This window comes from Eublepharis macularius, chromosome 6 (assembly GCF_028583425.1).
Source record: "Eublepharis macularius isolate TG4126 chromosome 6, MPM_Emac_v1.0, whole genome shotgun sequence".
NCBI lineage: Eukaryota > Metazoa > Chordata > Lepidosauria > Squamata > Eublepharidae > Eublepharis > Eublepharis macularius.
The window spans coordinates 125,700,132-125,716,754 of NC_072795.1; the positions used below are offsets into that span (position 1 = coordinate 125,700,132).

General features: G+C 40.1%; 1 protein-coding gene across 1 annotated transcript; it reads right to left on the reverse strand.

Annotated features, from left to right (window-relative positions):
• Positions 1-838: 838 nt before the first annotated feature.
• CHCHD1 (coiled-coil-helix-coiled-coil-helix domain containing 1) lies at positions 839-13,735 on the reverse strand. The gene is made up of 3 exons (XM_054983385.1): positions 13,573-13,735; positions 6,790-6,908; positions 839-2,048 (listed from the first exon to the last, which is right to left on the reverse strand). The coding sequence occupies exons 1-3, from the start codon at positions 13,715-13,717 to the stop codon at positions 1,935-1,937; spliced, it is 378 nt and encodes a 125-aa protein (XP_054839360.1). The 5' UTR covers positions 13,718-13,735; the 3' UTR covers positions 839-1,934.
• Between the last annotated feature and the right edge of the window lie 2,888 nt (positions 13,736-16,623).

The following is a 16,623-nucleotide window of genomic DNA, read 5'->3' on the forward strand; positions in this document are numbered from 1 at the left end:
GACTTCTGCCTAATGCCGCTTTTATATTAGGGGGATATAGTGTCAATAAAATTCATTCAGGACTTTATTAAGCTTACGTTTTATATTAGTATGATGGAACAGGTGCTTGTATATCTTACTTGAAGTATATGCATTTTAAACATGTATTTTAATAATAATATTTGATTTATATACCACCCTTCAGGACAACTTAATGCCCACTCAGAGTGGTTTACAAAGTATGTCATTATTATCCCCACAACATACACCCTGTGAGGTGGGTGGGGCTGAGAGAGCTCTGAGAGAGCTGTGACTAGCCCAAGGTCACCCAGCTGGCTTCAAGCGGAGGAGTGGGGAATCAAACAGGGCTCTCCAGATTAGAATCCCGCACTCTTAACCACTACACCCAACTTTTATCTTGCTTTATGTCCTGATTTTATCTGTATTGCTGGTCTAATGACCGTTACAATAAAATTCAAATACCAGTTACCATGGAAGGCACAGTGGCAGAAGCGTTTCCCTGAAATTGCCTCCTGGCCCTGGTATTCAGAGGTTGACTGCCTCTCAATGTGGAGGCTCCCTTTAAGCACCATGGCTAGTAGCCACATGCAGACATATCCACGCATCTGTTTAACCCCCTTTAAAGCTGTGTATGCCTGTGGCCATCACTGCATCCTTAGGCAGTGAATTCCACATCTTAAAGACTTGTGTAATGCAGAACTTTGTTCACAGGATGAGATTCGTAAATGTTGCAGAATATTTGTAATAAAGATGTAGCCCTAGTCTGCTCATTTGGCTATCAGTAACTTTGTCAGGCCTTTGGAACACCTGAAAATTTTCCTCCACATTGTATAGGGGGTATTTTTTTAAACTTTATTATTTATGCTTATTTTGTAAAAACAAGACTGCTAGAAGCTACTGCTGTGCTTAACCAGTAATAGGCTGAAACTATGCTCTAGTAGAGTTTCAAAAATTCAGGAAGAAATCAAATCAACACCAAAACACAGTTCACAACCTAGTAACAGATCCAACTAGATATAGATGCAGAGAAGTTAGCCGTCTTCAATCTACCAGGACATTCCATCAAAGACTTAAAGGTCGCTGTAGTTCAACAGAAACCTTTCAAAAACAAAATCCAACGGGAGGCTGCTGAACTGGAATTCATATGCAAATTTGACTCTGTCAAGCTGGGACTGAATAGGGACTATGAATGGTTATCACATTACCACAGGTAACAGATTTCCTTTACAGAGGTGGGGTCTGGGGGAGCTCAGTGGTACCTGGCGTGGGCTTTCGGGAACCACAGATCTCTTTGTCAGATGCATCTGGCAGGGAGAGCTGTGGTTACCGAAGGCCCATACTGCATTGGAATTGGATGGTCTAGCTGTTTGGCTTCTACAAACTAACAGGGCAAACTCCTTTGAAGCCAACTGATACACACACCAAAAGGAGATGTTTACATATACTAGCAAAGGAATGTTTTGATTGCTCCCTCCCCCTCCCCCCCTAATTGCCTCTTCCCTCTCTTGCTCTTCTGTGTTTGACCAGTCTCTGTATCAGGCATCTGACGAAGAGAACTTGATTCTCGAAAGCTTATGCTAAAATAAAATTGGTTAGTCTTAAAGGTGCTACTGGACTCTTTTTGATCCAACTAGATATGTAATTAGAAAATACTTTCACACAAGGCTCAAACGTACATTTTCTCTTAGGAAACGTTTTCTTTTTGGAAAACATTCTTCTACTCAAAACACATCCGGCGTTTCTGATGAGAAGGAACGCTTTTCTTCAGCAGCTTGGATTCCACTTCCACGCCAAAAGAAGTGCTCAGACAAAATCCTCAGCAAAATAATGCAGACCCCACATCAGCCTTCAATAAAGACAAGGAAACAGGGAACCTGCAGACATGGTCCGATTTCAGCACTGACGCCTAGTGCCTTGTGGAAACAAGGCTTCCTTTAATAATAGTGAGTAATGTTGGGAAATCGACTGATAAGTTTGTTGACTTGCTTTGAACTAAGCTTTCCTGACCGACCAAGGGAGTCTTGAAGAATTTTCTCCTTGCGTTCTGCCTGAAAAAGAGCACGCAGATTAGTGTCTGATATCTGTCGGAACAGCAGACTGCATCCTAGGAATCTACAATACTGGCACTTTCTTATAGCCTAAGGAATGTCGGCAGGCAGAAAAGCCTCCTGCATTAAATGAAGGTCCCCTGCTGCAGAGGATGTGCCGCCATCAGTGGAACAGATCTCTGGGAATCCAAAGAACATGGCAGCCCCAACAATAATATATCCAATGGTATCAGCATCTCACAGCTACTTTCCAGACATTTAGAAACTAAATTTGTGCTTAGTGTGCTTACTTCAGAGATTCTACTATGGGAACTGAAAGCAACATGCCTTGAACGTCAGGCGATATCTCTCCCATTTTTCTATAGATATCACAAAGGACGTTGCAGGAAATTCAAAACCTTTTCGCCCCAAAAAAACACATAGAAGGGGAGCCAGAACTGGATTTGGCTGAGATAAACTGTACTAGTCATTCATGGTAAGCTCAAGCAAACAAACAAAAAATATAGTAAACCAGGGCTTTTTTTCAGCAGGAACGTAGTGGAACGGAGTTCCGGAACCGCTTGAAAATGGTCACATGGTTGGTGCCCCCGCCCCCTGATCTCCAGACAGAGGGGAGTTGAGATTGCCTTCCACGCCACTGAGCGGCGCGGAGGGCAATCTAAACTCCCCTCTGTCTGGAGATCAGGGGGCGGGGGCACCAACCATGTGACCATTTTCTCCGAGGACAACCCACTGAGTTCCACCACCTCTTTTCCCAGAAAAAAAGCCCTGGCAAAGACATTCCATTAAATGCATCTCCTTCTTGAAGGAAACACACTGTGACATTTATAACCCATTTTTCTTCCAACTGAAGCTCAAAACTGATGATTATGTTGATGATTACAAAAATAAGAGATTGTTCAAGTATATGGCTGGAACCAGGACCTCCTCCAAGGCAACTCCTGATTTCAACTCAACTATCCTTCAGTGCATTCGTTAGTTTAATTCATGCAGGAGTCTTGCAACACCTTAAAGATGAAACCTCTTTATTCTTTTTAAAAAATGTTTAAAGTTTTATATTTTTACATAACAAACAGCAACAAAAAGAAACACAAGGAAAAGACAAAAAAGAGGAAGAGGGGGAGCTTCCATCCACATTGGCTACAATTTAACACACATTCATTTAAATCCATTTCTAAATTATAATATCCTGTAATATAACTATTCAATACTTTATCCAGATTTCAGCCAAGATTCTCCACCCAATTAAAGAGCATTTTTCAAAGAGCTTTGTAAAGGAAAAAATGTTATGCGAGAAGTCATCTTTTTGAAACTTGGTTCAGAAGCTTTTCTGCTCCTGGCTAGGAAAGTTTCTCCCCCCCTCCTTCCCCTTTGAGGGGCCTTTTTCATCTCTCCTTGAAACAAGTTGCTTTCGGGTTTTTGGCTTCTGCCCTTGGAGATAAGACCCTTCTAGCTGGTTCTTAGTCGAGCTTCCATAGCTGGGCTCTTCTGGAGTTAATTGGCAAATAAGTTTGCACCTGCGAAGACTAGGCTATGTGCCAAGAGCTACAGACTTGACATAGCTCCCTCTCCTCACGTAGACACCTACGTTTCAGGTGATGTCAGCAGTTGTGATCTGATTGGCTGTCAGGCCTGCGTCATGCTGGTCCCAACTGGTATCAATTGGCTACTTAAAAATGGAGTCTGAGCTCGTGGTGGGTGTCAGTAACAGACAACTGCCCCTTGCCCTTGCTTTGCTTCTGGCTCAACTATTAGAGGGATGCCAAGGCTCCCACCTTTGTGATTTGCTGTGTGGCTTGACTACTTTGAATCCTGACCAGAGACTTTGAATGCTACGTCTTTGAAACCAACTTGATTTGCCTCTTTAAAGAATTACTGTGGTACGTATTAGTTAGTGCTTATTGCTTTAGGCTTTTTTATTTTATTTCCTCACATTCTGTCTTGTGACTTGTGATAACCTTGCGCTCTGATTAATAAATCATTACATTTTACTTTGTGTGGGTTTTGTGACTCTGAAGCCTCAAAGCTATAAAATCTTTTGTAGAACTCACCCTGTGAACGCTCGAGAACCACCTACCATAATAGTTTGTTTTGAGACCTCTACTTGCAAACCACCCTTGCAAAGTAGACTTCTGTTCTGTTAATTCCCTAATCGGCTCTGGAGCTTTGTCCGTTTTCTCCTCAGCCTTGGGACACCCCTCAGCTGGGCCGGGGCAGAGGGGTCTGGGAAGCCTTTATTCTGGAAATTCCATTAAATAAATTATAAAACCATTCCAGATAATCTTAAAATCCTCTTTTTTCTCCCCTGAATTAATCTAATCTTATTTGTCAAATTTTCAAGTGCCACTATATTTCTTAATTTAGTGTGCCACCTACCTAAGGAAATCTCTTTAGCATTTTTCCAACACTGGGCAAGAAGTATCCTAGTTGCAACTAAAAGAAAATTAATAAGTGTTTTTTGTTTACACTGAGAGTTTTCATTGGTAAATAAGTTGAGCAGATGATAATTCAACAGTTGGTTTTATTTATTCCTGGGTTATTTTAGCAATCTCTATAAATATTGGTTTCCCTTCCTTTCCTTTTCCCTTAGAAGCTCATTGATTCATAAATCTTGGGCAGCAGAAAATACTTATTCCTTATTTTGTGGATGCAAGGGCTAAAAGGACTGAGACATATTTTGCAATTACTAAGGTAAATTTAGGATCCTTATTGCTAAGCAAAAGAGCCAGGGGTTCTGGAGTATAAGGGGCCAGCTGGTTAATCAAAGACTTAATACAATAATCCCTAATATTTTCAAAGAACCTACATTCAAGCAGGTCATGAAAGGATGTATTGATCCTATTAAGGTCACAAGGGCAAACTCTTTTGGAATAAGGCCTATTCAAAAATCTCTCCTGTGGGTATAATATTCAATCTTGCAAACCAGAAAGCTCTGCAGTATTGTGGGATGGTAAGACAGTACATATAGGTGGTATTGATTTTGGGAAAGAAAGACCAAAAGACAGGGGTGAACAAACTCTGGGGGCTCTCGAAATCAAGCTGTTATAATCAATTTCTAATCAGAGAAAATGCTTTGGATTTGTCCATTTCAAAAATATCATCAATCAACATCCAGCTATTATTAGCTTTTCATCCAGGGCTTTCAGCCAAGTTTATTTGTGGGCAGGGCTCATTTTGAGGGGGAACACGCCGGAATGCAGTTCCGGCAGTTCCCCAAAGAGGTCACATGTCAGGTGGCCCCGCCCACCTGACTCTTGGCCCTTTTAGGCCCGTTTTGGGGCTGAAACGGCCCGGATCGGGCCTCTGACAGGTGGTGGATCACTCTCCCACTCAGCAGCGGCCCGATCCTGACCATTTTGTGCCCCTTTCTGGCCATTTTCAGCCTCTTTTTGCCATTTTGGGCTCAATTTCAGCCCTGAATGGCTAGGATTGGGTCCAAAACAGCCAGGATAGGTAATGTCAGGGGGTGTGACATATGCAAATCAATTATGCTAATGACACACTTCTGGTGATGGCAAGGGGTGTGGCATATGCTAATGAGTTATGCTAATGAGTTCCTCCAGCTCTTTTTCTACAAAATGACCCCTGTTTGTGGGTATCCCTATTTAGAACATCTAACAAACCAGGCAGAGCAAATTTGATCTCAGTTTAAAGGCATATAGCCATGTTCTTGCTTCCAAGGATAGCTGTCCAAATTCTGCCCGCAATATATTAGACACACAAAAGGGGATATTCAAAATTTTCCTAAGAAATTGTGCTAAGAGTTATGCGAGGGATTGGTCGATATTATCAGAGATACTTTTAATCCAAATAGTTGAGCCATAAAGAATAATAGGAGCCAATTTCAGATTAAAAGGATTAAACTTCTCCAGGAATATACTTCCCTCCCCTATTGTGGAAAAACCTCTTTATAGCTTTTGTGCATAGTTTTGCATTATTAAGCTCTGTTTTAAAATGGGGAATCCAGGAGAGATCTACCGAAAATAGAATCCCCTAATTCGCCACAACCTCTCCCGCAATTTTTATTCTCTGTTTTCATTAAGTGGGCTATCCTAACTTGGGTCAGATACCACCTTTGAGACACCTTTAATGCATGCTCCTGTAAACCTCTTGAAACTGATTTATAGGGAAATCGTTGAAATTTTTGTTTCCAATCCTTACCATTAAATTTAATATTCAATTCTGCTTCCCAAATCTTTTTAATCATCTGCATCGGAATTTGTCCCCGACTTAATAAAATCCTATATATTTTAGTAATTAATTTCTCCTCCTCCTAATCTATATTTTGGATTAATTCTTCAAATTCAGTTAATGGTCTGTTTAATTTCTCTTTAACGTCCTTCTTTTGGAAACATCTTTATTCTATCAAACGCTTCTGTGGACTCACTTCATCCAATCCACGACAAATGAACACCTCATCTGTTCACTAAATAAATGTTGGCTCTCATTTAGGGTAAGTTCACACATTCTTGCTAGCATTGTTCTCCAGAGATCTGTATTGTATCTCATGTCACCTGTCCCTCACACATTTATTCACCTGGACAGAGGATCTCTGGAGACTTAGCAAGGGGAACCCATGTTCTCCTTTTCCCCTATTCAGGATATCCTAAGATAACCGTAATTATTACACAATTCTTAGGTCAAATAAAGGCTGATATAAGGACAGACAATGATGGCGGGTGACTTGTTCACACTATCCAGGGAAACCCTCTCCTACAGTACCGATAAGAATTGTAATTACTTCTGCTTTTGAAGAACACTCAAAGAACGCCTGGATCTCCTTGGCGCAAATCGAGTCGTTGAACTCATTCTGCTTCCAACAGGCCATCATTAGAGACATCTCTGTGATGCACGTTGCCTCTGCAAAGAAAGAAACTTGCACTAATCAGGAGTATTTGACATCTGTGACAACTCTACTGCAGAAGTCTCAGAAAAGAAACTCAATGCCAGATGAAATGGGGACAGGGAATCCAAGCGCACATTTGTGGCACGGGATGAAAGATGTTACCACAAACCAAGGTAGCACCAGCTTCCCTGGGAACCAAAACTTCATGTCCAGTTGTCTTAAAACATTGTATCTATGAAAAATTGGGTACACGAGGAAGCCTTGAGGAGGAGGATAAAACAAGCATCCATCTCCTTGCCCAAAAAGATCTGATTCTCAACAAAGGAAACATAACAATAGAAACCATTCTACAAGCATGAATGGGTTTTCCAACACTTACACAGTTCATCAGGCAAGGTACAGGTGCAATTAACTGAAGTCACACATCATGCTTAAGCACACTTTAGTGTGATAACCACTGACATGCCATGGTTTATGACTGGCCAGTAAATCCAATATTATATGCATACATACATTGAGAGAGAGAGGGAGAACTCTAAAGTGCAACAGACTATAGCAAGACACAGTTTGCTATTGTATCTTTTACACACTACATAATAATAGTTTCAGGTGGATAACCGTGTTGGCCTGTAGTAGAAAGCAAGATTCAGGTCCAGTAGCACCTTAAAGACCAACTAGATTTCCAGGGTATGAACTTTCAAGAGTCAGAGCTCCCTTCAGATACAAGGAGTGGAAAAAGAAGAGGTCCTCCTTATAACCCAGACAGAGGGTAGGAGCGGTATAAGTTAGCAAACTAAATCTTGTTTTAGCCCTCTATTTCTTTTGTTCCATTTATTGGGACCAATCTTTTTGTTTTTATCAGCCAGCAAGTCACCATCAGAAATCTCCACTTAAAGAGAGTTTATATGCCAGAGGTTGAGGTAACTGTGGTCAGATGGGATGTCTGAACTAGAAAGTCAGTGACAGCCATGGGGCAGCCTCCACAAGAAATAACTGCAATGTATTTTCAAACTTATATTTAGAATATGACTCATTTGATATACAATTAATGTTTTATAACATGTAAATTGTCAAAGAGTTCAGTGTTTTCAGTGCTATGAAATTTAACTCTGTTGCACCAATATAGATAAAAGCACATGACAATAATCAATACTGAGCAATACTAGGCCAAGCACTTGTATTCAGTGCTGATGAATTTTCAGACTTCGCATGAACTGTCTCTGTGTTTTTTTTCTATGTGTTAGGTAATTCTAACAGGTGTGCTTTAATCTTTTGACAGTTAATTAAAATAGTGGACTCTATCGAGATTAATGTTCCTCTATCAGAGATTCAACCAATGGTGATCTCTCAACTTAACTTTTCTGACACTTCTCAGGGATTTATAGTTTTGTTTTGTAAGTTTGAGTATAACGTGATTTTTTACTAATTGCAAGGTTGTACAATAGAAACTATGAATATTCAGTGAAGCATCAGACCAATGATCGTTTGTTTGTGCTATCACGTGAATAGACCTTAAATATTTGCATTTGATGATGTATAAAATTGCAAACTCAGATAGAATAGCAGAGCTCTGATGGAAGAAATCTCTTGAGAGAATTTAGGTGAGAACTTATTTTTACCTATGTATTTCAGAGAAACTTTGATTATGTCAAACTTGGAATTTATTAAGAAATGTTAGCAAACTTATTTCTTACTGCCTTTCTGTGCTCTGTTTTTATAGGATTTATATTAATAACCATTTATATTTTCTGTTTTTATAGGATTTATATTAATAACCATTTATATTTTGATTACTTGCTTCATTAAAAAACCAGGGTGTATTTTCAATAAAGTGAAATAAACTCTAGACAGGTGTCTGTGTGTTTGATAATGAGTTGCAAAGCATATTGAACCCTATATAAATAAATGTACTGATAAACAGCTGGTTCAAAGAACTTATCTGTTTGACAGGTCTGAGAACTAATTGCTGAAAACTTTCCAAGAGAAAAGATACATCTTTCTTTTGGCTAGTAGAAGCTTAGTTTCAGACACGGGCAAAAGCTCGTTACAACTCAATATCCAAATATGCTGCTAACCCTATTTATTTAGCCACATGAGAGTGACCAAACACTACAATTTCTTTTAGTACAAAATTTGTGTTTTCTACTGTCTTCCTCCTCCTGTAGTAGCCCAACATGTCTGTGAAATGTTGCCTCTGGAGGACAGGGGATGCCCTAGAAACCATGTGGAGTTGGAAGTTTATGAATCAGGGGAGAAAACCAAACATTTGTAGAAATTCTGCAGAGGTTCCAGTAAAAATAGTACACAGGTTTAAGCTTGATAAAAAAATATCACATACATTTCAATTCTTCCCAAAGGTTTTCCTTCCTTAGAAAAATGTTTTTTAAAGAGTGGCTTCAGAATTGCCAAAACATTTCTCTCCAGGGCCACTGTATCTTATCATAAGCAGTGCTACTGATTTTCTGCCTGCACTCAATCCTTCAAAAGCTGAAATTTTGCACTAAAGAAAGCTAATTCTGGCCTCAAAATAAAATAAATACATTATGTTCATTTTTCAAAAGGCCACGGAACTCTTTCGTTCTGTTTTATTCAAGACTTCATGTTTGAGTTAGTGGAGAATACGGAATTTCTTTTTCTATAACGAATGGTCTGAAGGAAACGTCTATGTAATTTGTAAAGAGCAGGGGAGGCAAATCGGAACAGAGGCTTAAAACAAACAAGTGCTGAATCCAGAAAAAGTGAACAATGGAGATTTCTGTAAACACTTGAACAGCGTTATCGAACAATTTTTTTTCTTGAAAAACGCTAAGATTCTCAGAATCCTGCCCCATGTTTTTCACATCCTCTCAGAGTTCATACAGATGGAAATCCAAAAAGTGAATAGCCCTGATCAAAACAAAAACATGGCTTTCTTCTGGAAGCCAGAGAGAATATTTACTACACCACCACCCCCACCTCCCCACAAATTCCAGATTTGTAAATACTGAAGAAACAGTCAGCATGTTTTGCAATGTTCCAGCTTTGGAACGTATCCCTTTAGCTACTTGCCACAGACGAAGCCTCCAGAGCACTATACACACTTAAATTCTTCTACCGCATATTTGTATTCCATCTGTATTAGTGTGCGCACACTCACACAAGTGTGTGGTACTTTCTAGATGACTGGCTCTAAAATTAAAATGTTGCTGCAGAATTTGAGCTGATTTTGGCTAATGACATCTATACAGCAACTGAAAGCAATATTCCATTCAATTATAGCACAAGGTTGCCTTCAGAAATAAAGACGCTTGTTTATATGGGAAACAGACTACACAATCAATAGAAATTAGCTGTTTGGAAGGCTAAGGACAACAGAGAAGATAAAAAATCCAGCATATTCTCCCACTCTCAAACTGCCAGTTGGTGTGATTACTGTATTACAACTATCGCTCTGCATACAGCGACCGTGTGTATCTGGAGTGACCATTTCCTCCTGTATTGCCCAGCCCACCAGTTAAAATTGGCTCCATGCTCCGCCCTTTAAACGTGAAGTGGGTAACAATTAGAAGCACAGCATTTTCTGTAGTGGCACCTCACCTCTAAAGAACCCTCCTCCATGAGGCTTACCAGATACCTACTATACTGTCTTTTAGGCACCTGGCCAAAGCCTTTCTTTGTACCCAGGCTTTTAACTAAGGATTTTATCTTTTTAGCTCTTTTCTAATCCACTTCTGATCTGAGGCCTGTCTTATGCAGTATTTATTTAATAATGCTCAATGGTTGTTTTATGCATGCGGCTTGTTTCGGGGGGGGGGGTGATAATTTTTAAAAATGATTTTATAGTATTTTTCCCTGTACACAGCCAATCTGGCCCCCTGGATCCATGCTTGACTACTATAATGCACTAAACATAGATCTACCTTCTAAGTGAAACTGGAGACTCCAGTTAGTGCAGAATGCTGCAGCTCTTATTATCAGGAGAGCTAGGAGAAGAATATTACATCTGTTTTGCAGTCTCTCTACCTATCAGTTATTGGGTTCAATTCATGGTATTGTCCATCACATAGAAAGCTCTTCACAGCTTTAGTACAGCATATAGGACCGTCTCTCTCCCTAAGTTGCTCATCTGAACACTCTGGCAGGTGGAACTCTGCACATGGGCAAAATCAACAGCTGCCTGCACACGTGCTTTCTCTGTGGTCACATCTACTTTATGGCACGGCCTACCTGAAGAGATCAGGAAAGCCCCCACTCTCCTGGCTGTTCAGAAAAAATGCAAACCCGAATTATTCAAGAGGAGTTTCTTACTCAGATAGGAGGGTATTGTAAGATGGTCTCACTAAAGAGATAGGGACCATAGACTTCACTAATATGTGCTACTGTGTACTATGTGCTGCTTTAAGTATGATCCTACTGGGTAGTTCTATGCTTTTTTATTATCTCAGTCTTAAAACTGCGTATGCTCTGTTTCAGCACTTCTTCAACCCTGTACTGGATTTCTGCTCATGTTAGGTCTTTGCAAATTTGCATTTATATACCCTATTGCATTGTTTATTGCAATGTCCTTGAAACTGACTACTAATCTCACACTATGTAATCTGCCTTGAGTCTCAGTGAGAAAGGTGGACTATAAATGACATAAACAGAATTTAAGACATAAAAATAAGCCACCTTGAGCAGTACTCTGGAGAGGCAGCATATAACTTTCTTAAACAGAGACCACAACTGCAGAACGTCCATGTTCTTTACTCAACTTCAAAGTCCAGAGGCAGTTCCCTGCAGCATCAAGTTACTTGCCATCACTTATCTATTTCTGTACATGGCAAAACCCAAAATTTAATAGTCTTGCTGTATTAAATGTATCTACAAAGTGCCTTGTCACAGCAATGGTTCCATGCCCATTCAAATTAACAAATGAAAAAAGTTCTAAAGTAAAAGAAAACAAGGAGACCTTGTGGTTCCTTAATATGGAGGAAGTACATCTGACTTGAAAGAAACAGTTCTAAAGTTGATATTTATATATTTCATGGGAACATACACAAGCAAGTGGGTGTTTTCGTGTGAGGTACCAAACATAAAAAGTATTTCTTCAAGGTTCACTAACAGGGAGTGTAGGATTGCAATTTTCAACTGAAGCACAAACAAGATGAAGCCCATATAAATGAAGAACAATGCATTTCAACAAGATCTTGGGAAGGAATTAGAAGAAACACAATAAAGATTTGGCTCTGCTACTGGATTACGGTACAGTCCTATTCAGACTGACTCAGATGCAAATCTCATTGAGTTCAGTGGGGGTCACTTGTAAACAGTTTATAGGATTGCAGCCCTAATCTCTAAATACTGATAAATGACAACAGCCAACAGATAGACAAACATTCCACAACAGCCAACTCAAAGGAAGAATACTGTCGTGTAATAGGCAGCCTGGATGCATAAAATACCCTCTAAGTTAACATAAAGTTCTGATTTAGTTGTTGAATTTTCATTTTAGCCAAGTGATATAACCACAAAAATAAATTATTTGAAAAGGCTTGCATAAGACAGTACAGATTATTTATTTTATTTATACCCTACTTTTCCCCCCAATGAGGACCCAAAGAGGCTTACATGATTCTCCTCCATTTTACCCTCACAACCACCCTGTGAGGTAGGTTAGGCTGAACATGTGTGTGACTGGCTCAAGTTCATCCAAAAAGCTTCCATTGCTGAGGGGGGGATTTGAATCTGTGTTTCCCAGATGATAGTCTGACACCATAACCATTACACCACACCAGCTCTCACAGAGAGCAGAGATTTATTTAAGACCTAGTCTAGAGATCTGTGACAAGTTAGCATACCCTTTCTTCTGTTAAGGAAAGATTTATTCAGCACATGAGAAACTATATGTAAACTAGTTATTCAAAACCCTTTTTCCTCTTGCAATTTGAACAATTTAACAAGATCCATCATGATGATGGACATCAAAAGAATATTGTTCTCATAGTGCAACTGTTTATTGCAGCCATGCATACAAAGCATATCCCACCACTCTTCCCAAATTAATTACTGTATTTATAATCTGCCTCTCTCAGTGATCCTCAGAGTAGATTACACAGTGTGAATCAATTACTGCTACACAGCAGTCTCATCAACGGGACTAGTTTCATGCCAAGAGCTACTTCTAAGCAGACCTATTTAGGTCTGCTTCCTTACTGTAGTGGAAGTTCTCACAGGCTAGATCCCACTTCATCAGATGCCTGAACTGTTACACCCAGCAAGCAGATATCCATATACATGGCACAGATAGAAAAAAACAGTAACAGTAGAGGCAAAAGTTTATGAAATACTGCCTTACATTTCATGGACAGTGGCTTACTGTTCCAATTTTTTTCCTTGCGTGTCTATTCATACCTTGTTGAGGAAAAGGAGAATGATGTAAGCTGCTTTGGGGGGAAGGAGGAGTAGAAATGAAGTAAAAGAAAGCAAACAGACACTATGATTTGTATGCAGATTTGTATTCCATCCCCGGCCTCTCCAATGAATAATTCCCAGAGAGATTACTCTATTACAGAAAAAAGGCAAAACAGGAGTCTTGTGTGACACTTTAAAGACTTACAAGATTTCATTCAAGCATAAGGTTTCATTCATGCCCTTCATCAGGTGCATGTCATAAGCCCTCGCTAGGCAGACATTAATTTTGGCAGGCCACCCACTCACCTCCCAATCTCAGGCGCCGGTTCGAGACCTGGTTGGCCAGCATCAGGGGCTGCGGAGGCCTTATCGGGGGTGGCTTACCCCCTCGCCTCTTCATCTGAGCGAAGCGAGCCAGCCAGGCGGGACAGGAGGGCGAAGAAGCCGCCATGATGGCACATTTGCGACGCTTCGGGGCACAGCCGTAAAGCAACAGTCGCACGTGATTTGACGGGCAACTTGAGGGCAGAGGGAACCTCCCGCTTACCCACCAGTGCGCGTGCGTAGCGCCGTCGGGTGGGGGGGGGAGGTTTGCTTCTACGCATGTGCGGAGTTTAAGATTATTGCTGTAGCTTCTCTGCATTCTGGTGCTTTGTTGTCTGCGTAATCTGGAAGTGTCTTGTTACGAGTGGGTTTACTTAGAAGTTAGTTTTATTAAAGTAAGAGCTTCAGATGTCCAGAGAACGCAGTGCTTTTTTTTTTTAGTGTGCCACCAGACACAAAAAGTACAGTATCGTGGGAAAAAACATACGCAATCCCAAATTAACATCTGTGCAGTTCACAAATCCAAGCCAGGCAAAAACTAGCGAATATAAAAAGTATCTAGCAACAATTTGGAAAATAGTGTGGAGTCCAAAGCTCTTCTAGAACTAGGGTTGTCTGCTCCAAGTTTGGACATTCCTGGAGATCTGGGGAGAGAAACCTGGAGAAAGGGGGGTTTGGGGAGGGAAAGGACCTTGACATGGCATAATTCCATAGAGTCCACTCCTCAAAGTAGCCATTTTCTCCAGGTGAACTGATCTCTCTGGCCTGGAGACCAGTTGTAATTCCGGGAGATCTCCAGCCGCTACCTGGAGGCCGGCAACCCTATCTACAGCCCCAAATTCTTCACGATCACCTTCTCTCCCCACTCCACTGCTTCTCTCCACTGTTCATAGATCAAGGGGATCATAATACGACCTAAGGACCCTTTTTCTGACAAGCTGTCAATGTTTTGGTAAGAATAGTGAGTCCCACGCGGGGAAAATGCACAGATGTTTCCAGTAGCATATGTTCTGTATACTAACTACTTTCACATTCCACTTGTGCAGTTCTTCCTTCAAAAAGCTTAAGGGGATGCAAAACCATGAACCAAGAAGATAATTTGTTGCTACTGGTGAACCCCTTAAAGTCTACAAATGTACTAACTATAGAGTATCCTTTTGTGACATAATAACCACTTCTAAATATAAGCAAACAGAGATAATAATTCATGCACTTTGTAATGCTCATTGCAATATGTACGGAGCCATTTTTTTCCTTTTTACAAAAATTCATTATAAATTCAACAATCCAGAGGAGTTAGCTGTGTTAGCTTATGCAACAATAAAGTTTTGTCTGAAAGGTGCTAATGGACTCTACTATTCATAAAGTCAACATATCCCAAAAATAGTTTTCACAAAGAAGTGCATCCTTTGTACGGTTGCCAGCACCTGGTTGGGAAATTCCTGGAGATTTGGGGGGTGAAACCTGGAGAGGGCAAGATTTGGGAGGGAGAGGGACTTCAGTTAGCTATAATACCATAGAGTCCACCTTCCAAGACAGACATTTTCTCCAGGGGGGCTGATCTCTGTCACCTGGAGTTCAGTTGTAATTCCGGGAGATCTCCAGCCACCACGTGGAGGCTGGCAACCCTGATCCTTTGATAGGTTGACCTTTAACTGATTTTTCTGCAGCATTCTGATGTTCTCCAGTCCCTGAATAGTCAAGAATATCTTCAGAGGTGAAATATGCTCTCATATTCATCATGAAAATCTGATTGTTAACAACATCATAAGGACTAGTAGCTTATAAACATTAATGACCACAGGTTTTAAATGTCCAAACATTAAAAATTAAACATTTTAGAAACCAGCAGGGGGGAGACTTCCAACCTTCCTTTTTTTTTTTTTTGACCAGTTCGGATCAGGTATCTGATGAAGAGAACTTGATTCTCGAAAGCTTATGCTACAATAAAATAAAATTGGTTAGTCTTAAAGGTGCTACTGGACTCTTTTTGATTTTGCTACTACAGACTAACACGGCTAACTCCTCTGGATCTATAACCTTCCTATAAACATTCAGGGTTGAAAGTTAACATCCTTGAGGGGGAAAAAATCAATCCAAAGAAAACTTTCTTGGGAGTAAGCCCCACTGAATAGACCTTCTGGTTCTGTTTTGGTCCGCAGCTGTGGTGTTGTAGCTGAGCTCCGAGTTTCTTGAAATCTATTCTAATTTACTGTATTTGGCTTTAAACTTCTATCTCCCCTTCAGGTTCTAGCTCTTTTAAACTTTATGTTATCTGAGAATGGCTGGCCTTGTGTCGTTACCTTTCTTTCTTTCTTTCTTTCTTTCTTTCTTTCTTTCTTTCTTTCTTTCTTTCTTTCAAAGATGCTGAAAATATTAAGACCCTGTGTATGATAGGAGTGGAAGGGGAATCGTCCCTCTTCTCTTTTTGATTAGTTATTATTGCTTTGTTAGTTTTTTTAAGCTTTGTTAAGTTTATTTGCTGAAACGTTGAGTTCCCTGAGTTTCTTGATCTGAACATTTGATTTGATTTGATTTGAGGCTGCCAATTTGAGCCTTCTAATTATTCCTACTGTCAAGCAAATTATTTCTACTGTACAGCAAAACAGATTAGAAACATTTTTCAATTTTGGAGTAAAAACCACTAATCGGTTTCAGGTGCTCCTAGAGAATGTATTAGAATGCTCTGATGCAAGCGGTCTTGGACCTGATTGTTCCTGTTGTTGCCCAGTGTAGTTTACACCCTGCACCCTACAGTCCTGATCAGAGTGATATTTTAAATCTCCTTGCTTCACAAATTTTCTTGATAATTGATACTCTGCAAACAACCTTTAATAAAATTGACTCCATCTTTACACACCAGTCTATTGACAAGGCTCCAAAATTTATGTTTGGTGGAAAGATTCCCCTTTTTATGCTCCTTCTCAGGGCTTTTCTCATTCATCATTGGTTCAAGACAACTGTAAAATTTCTCTGTATTCGACCATATCACAGTCAGATTATAAACTGGAATCAAAAATGGCAAATTCGATC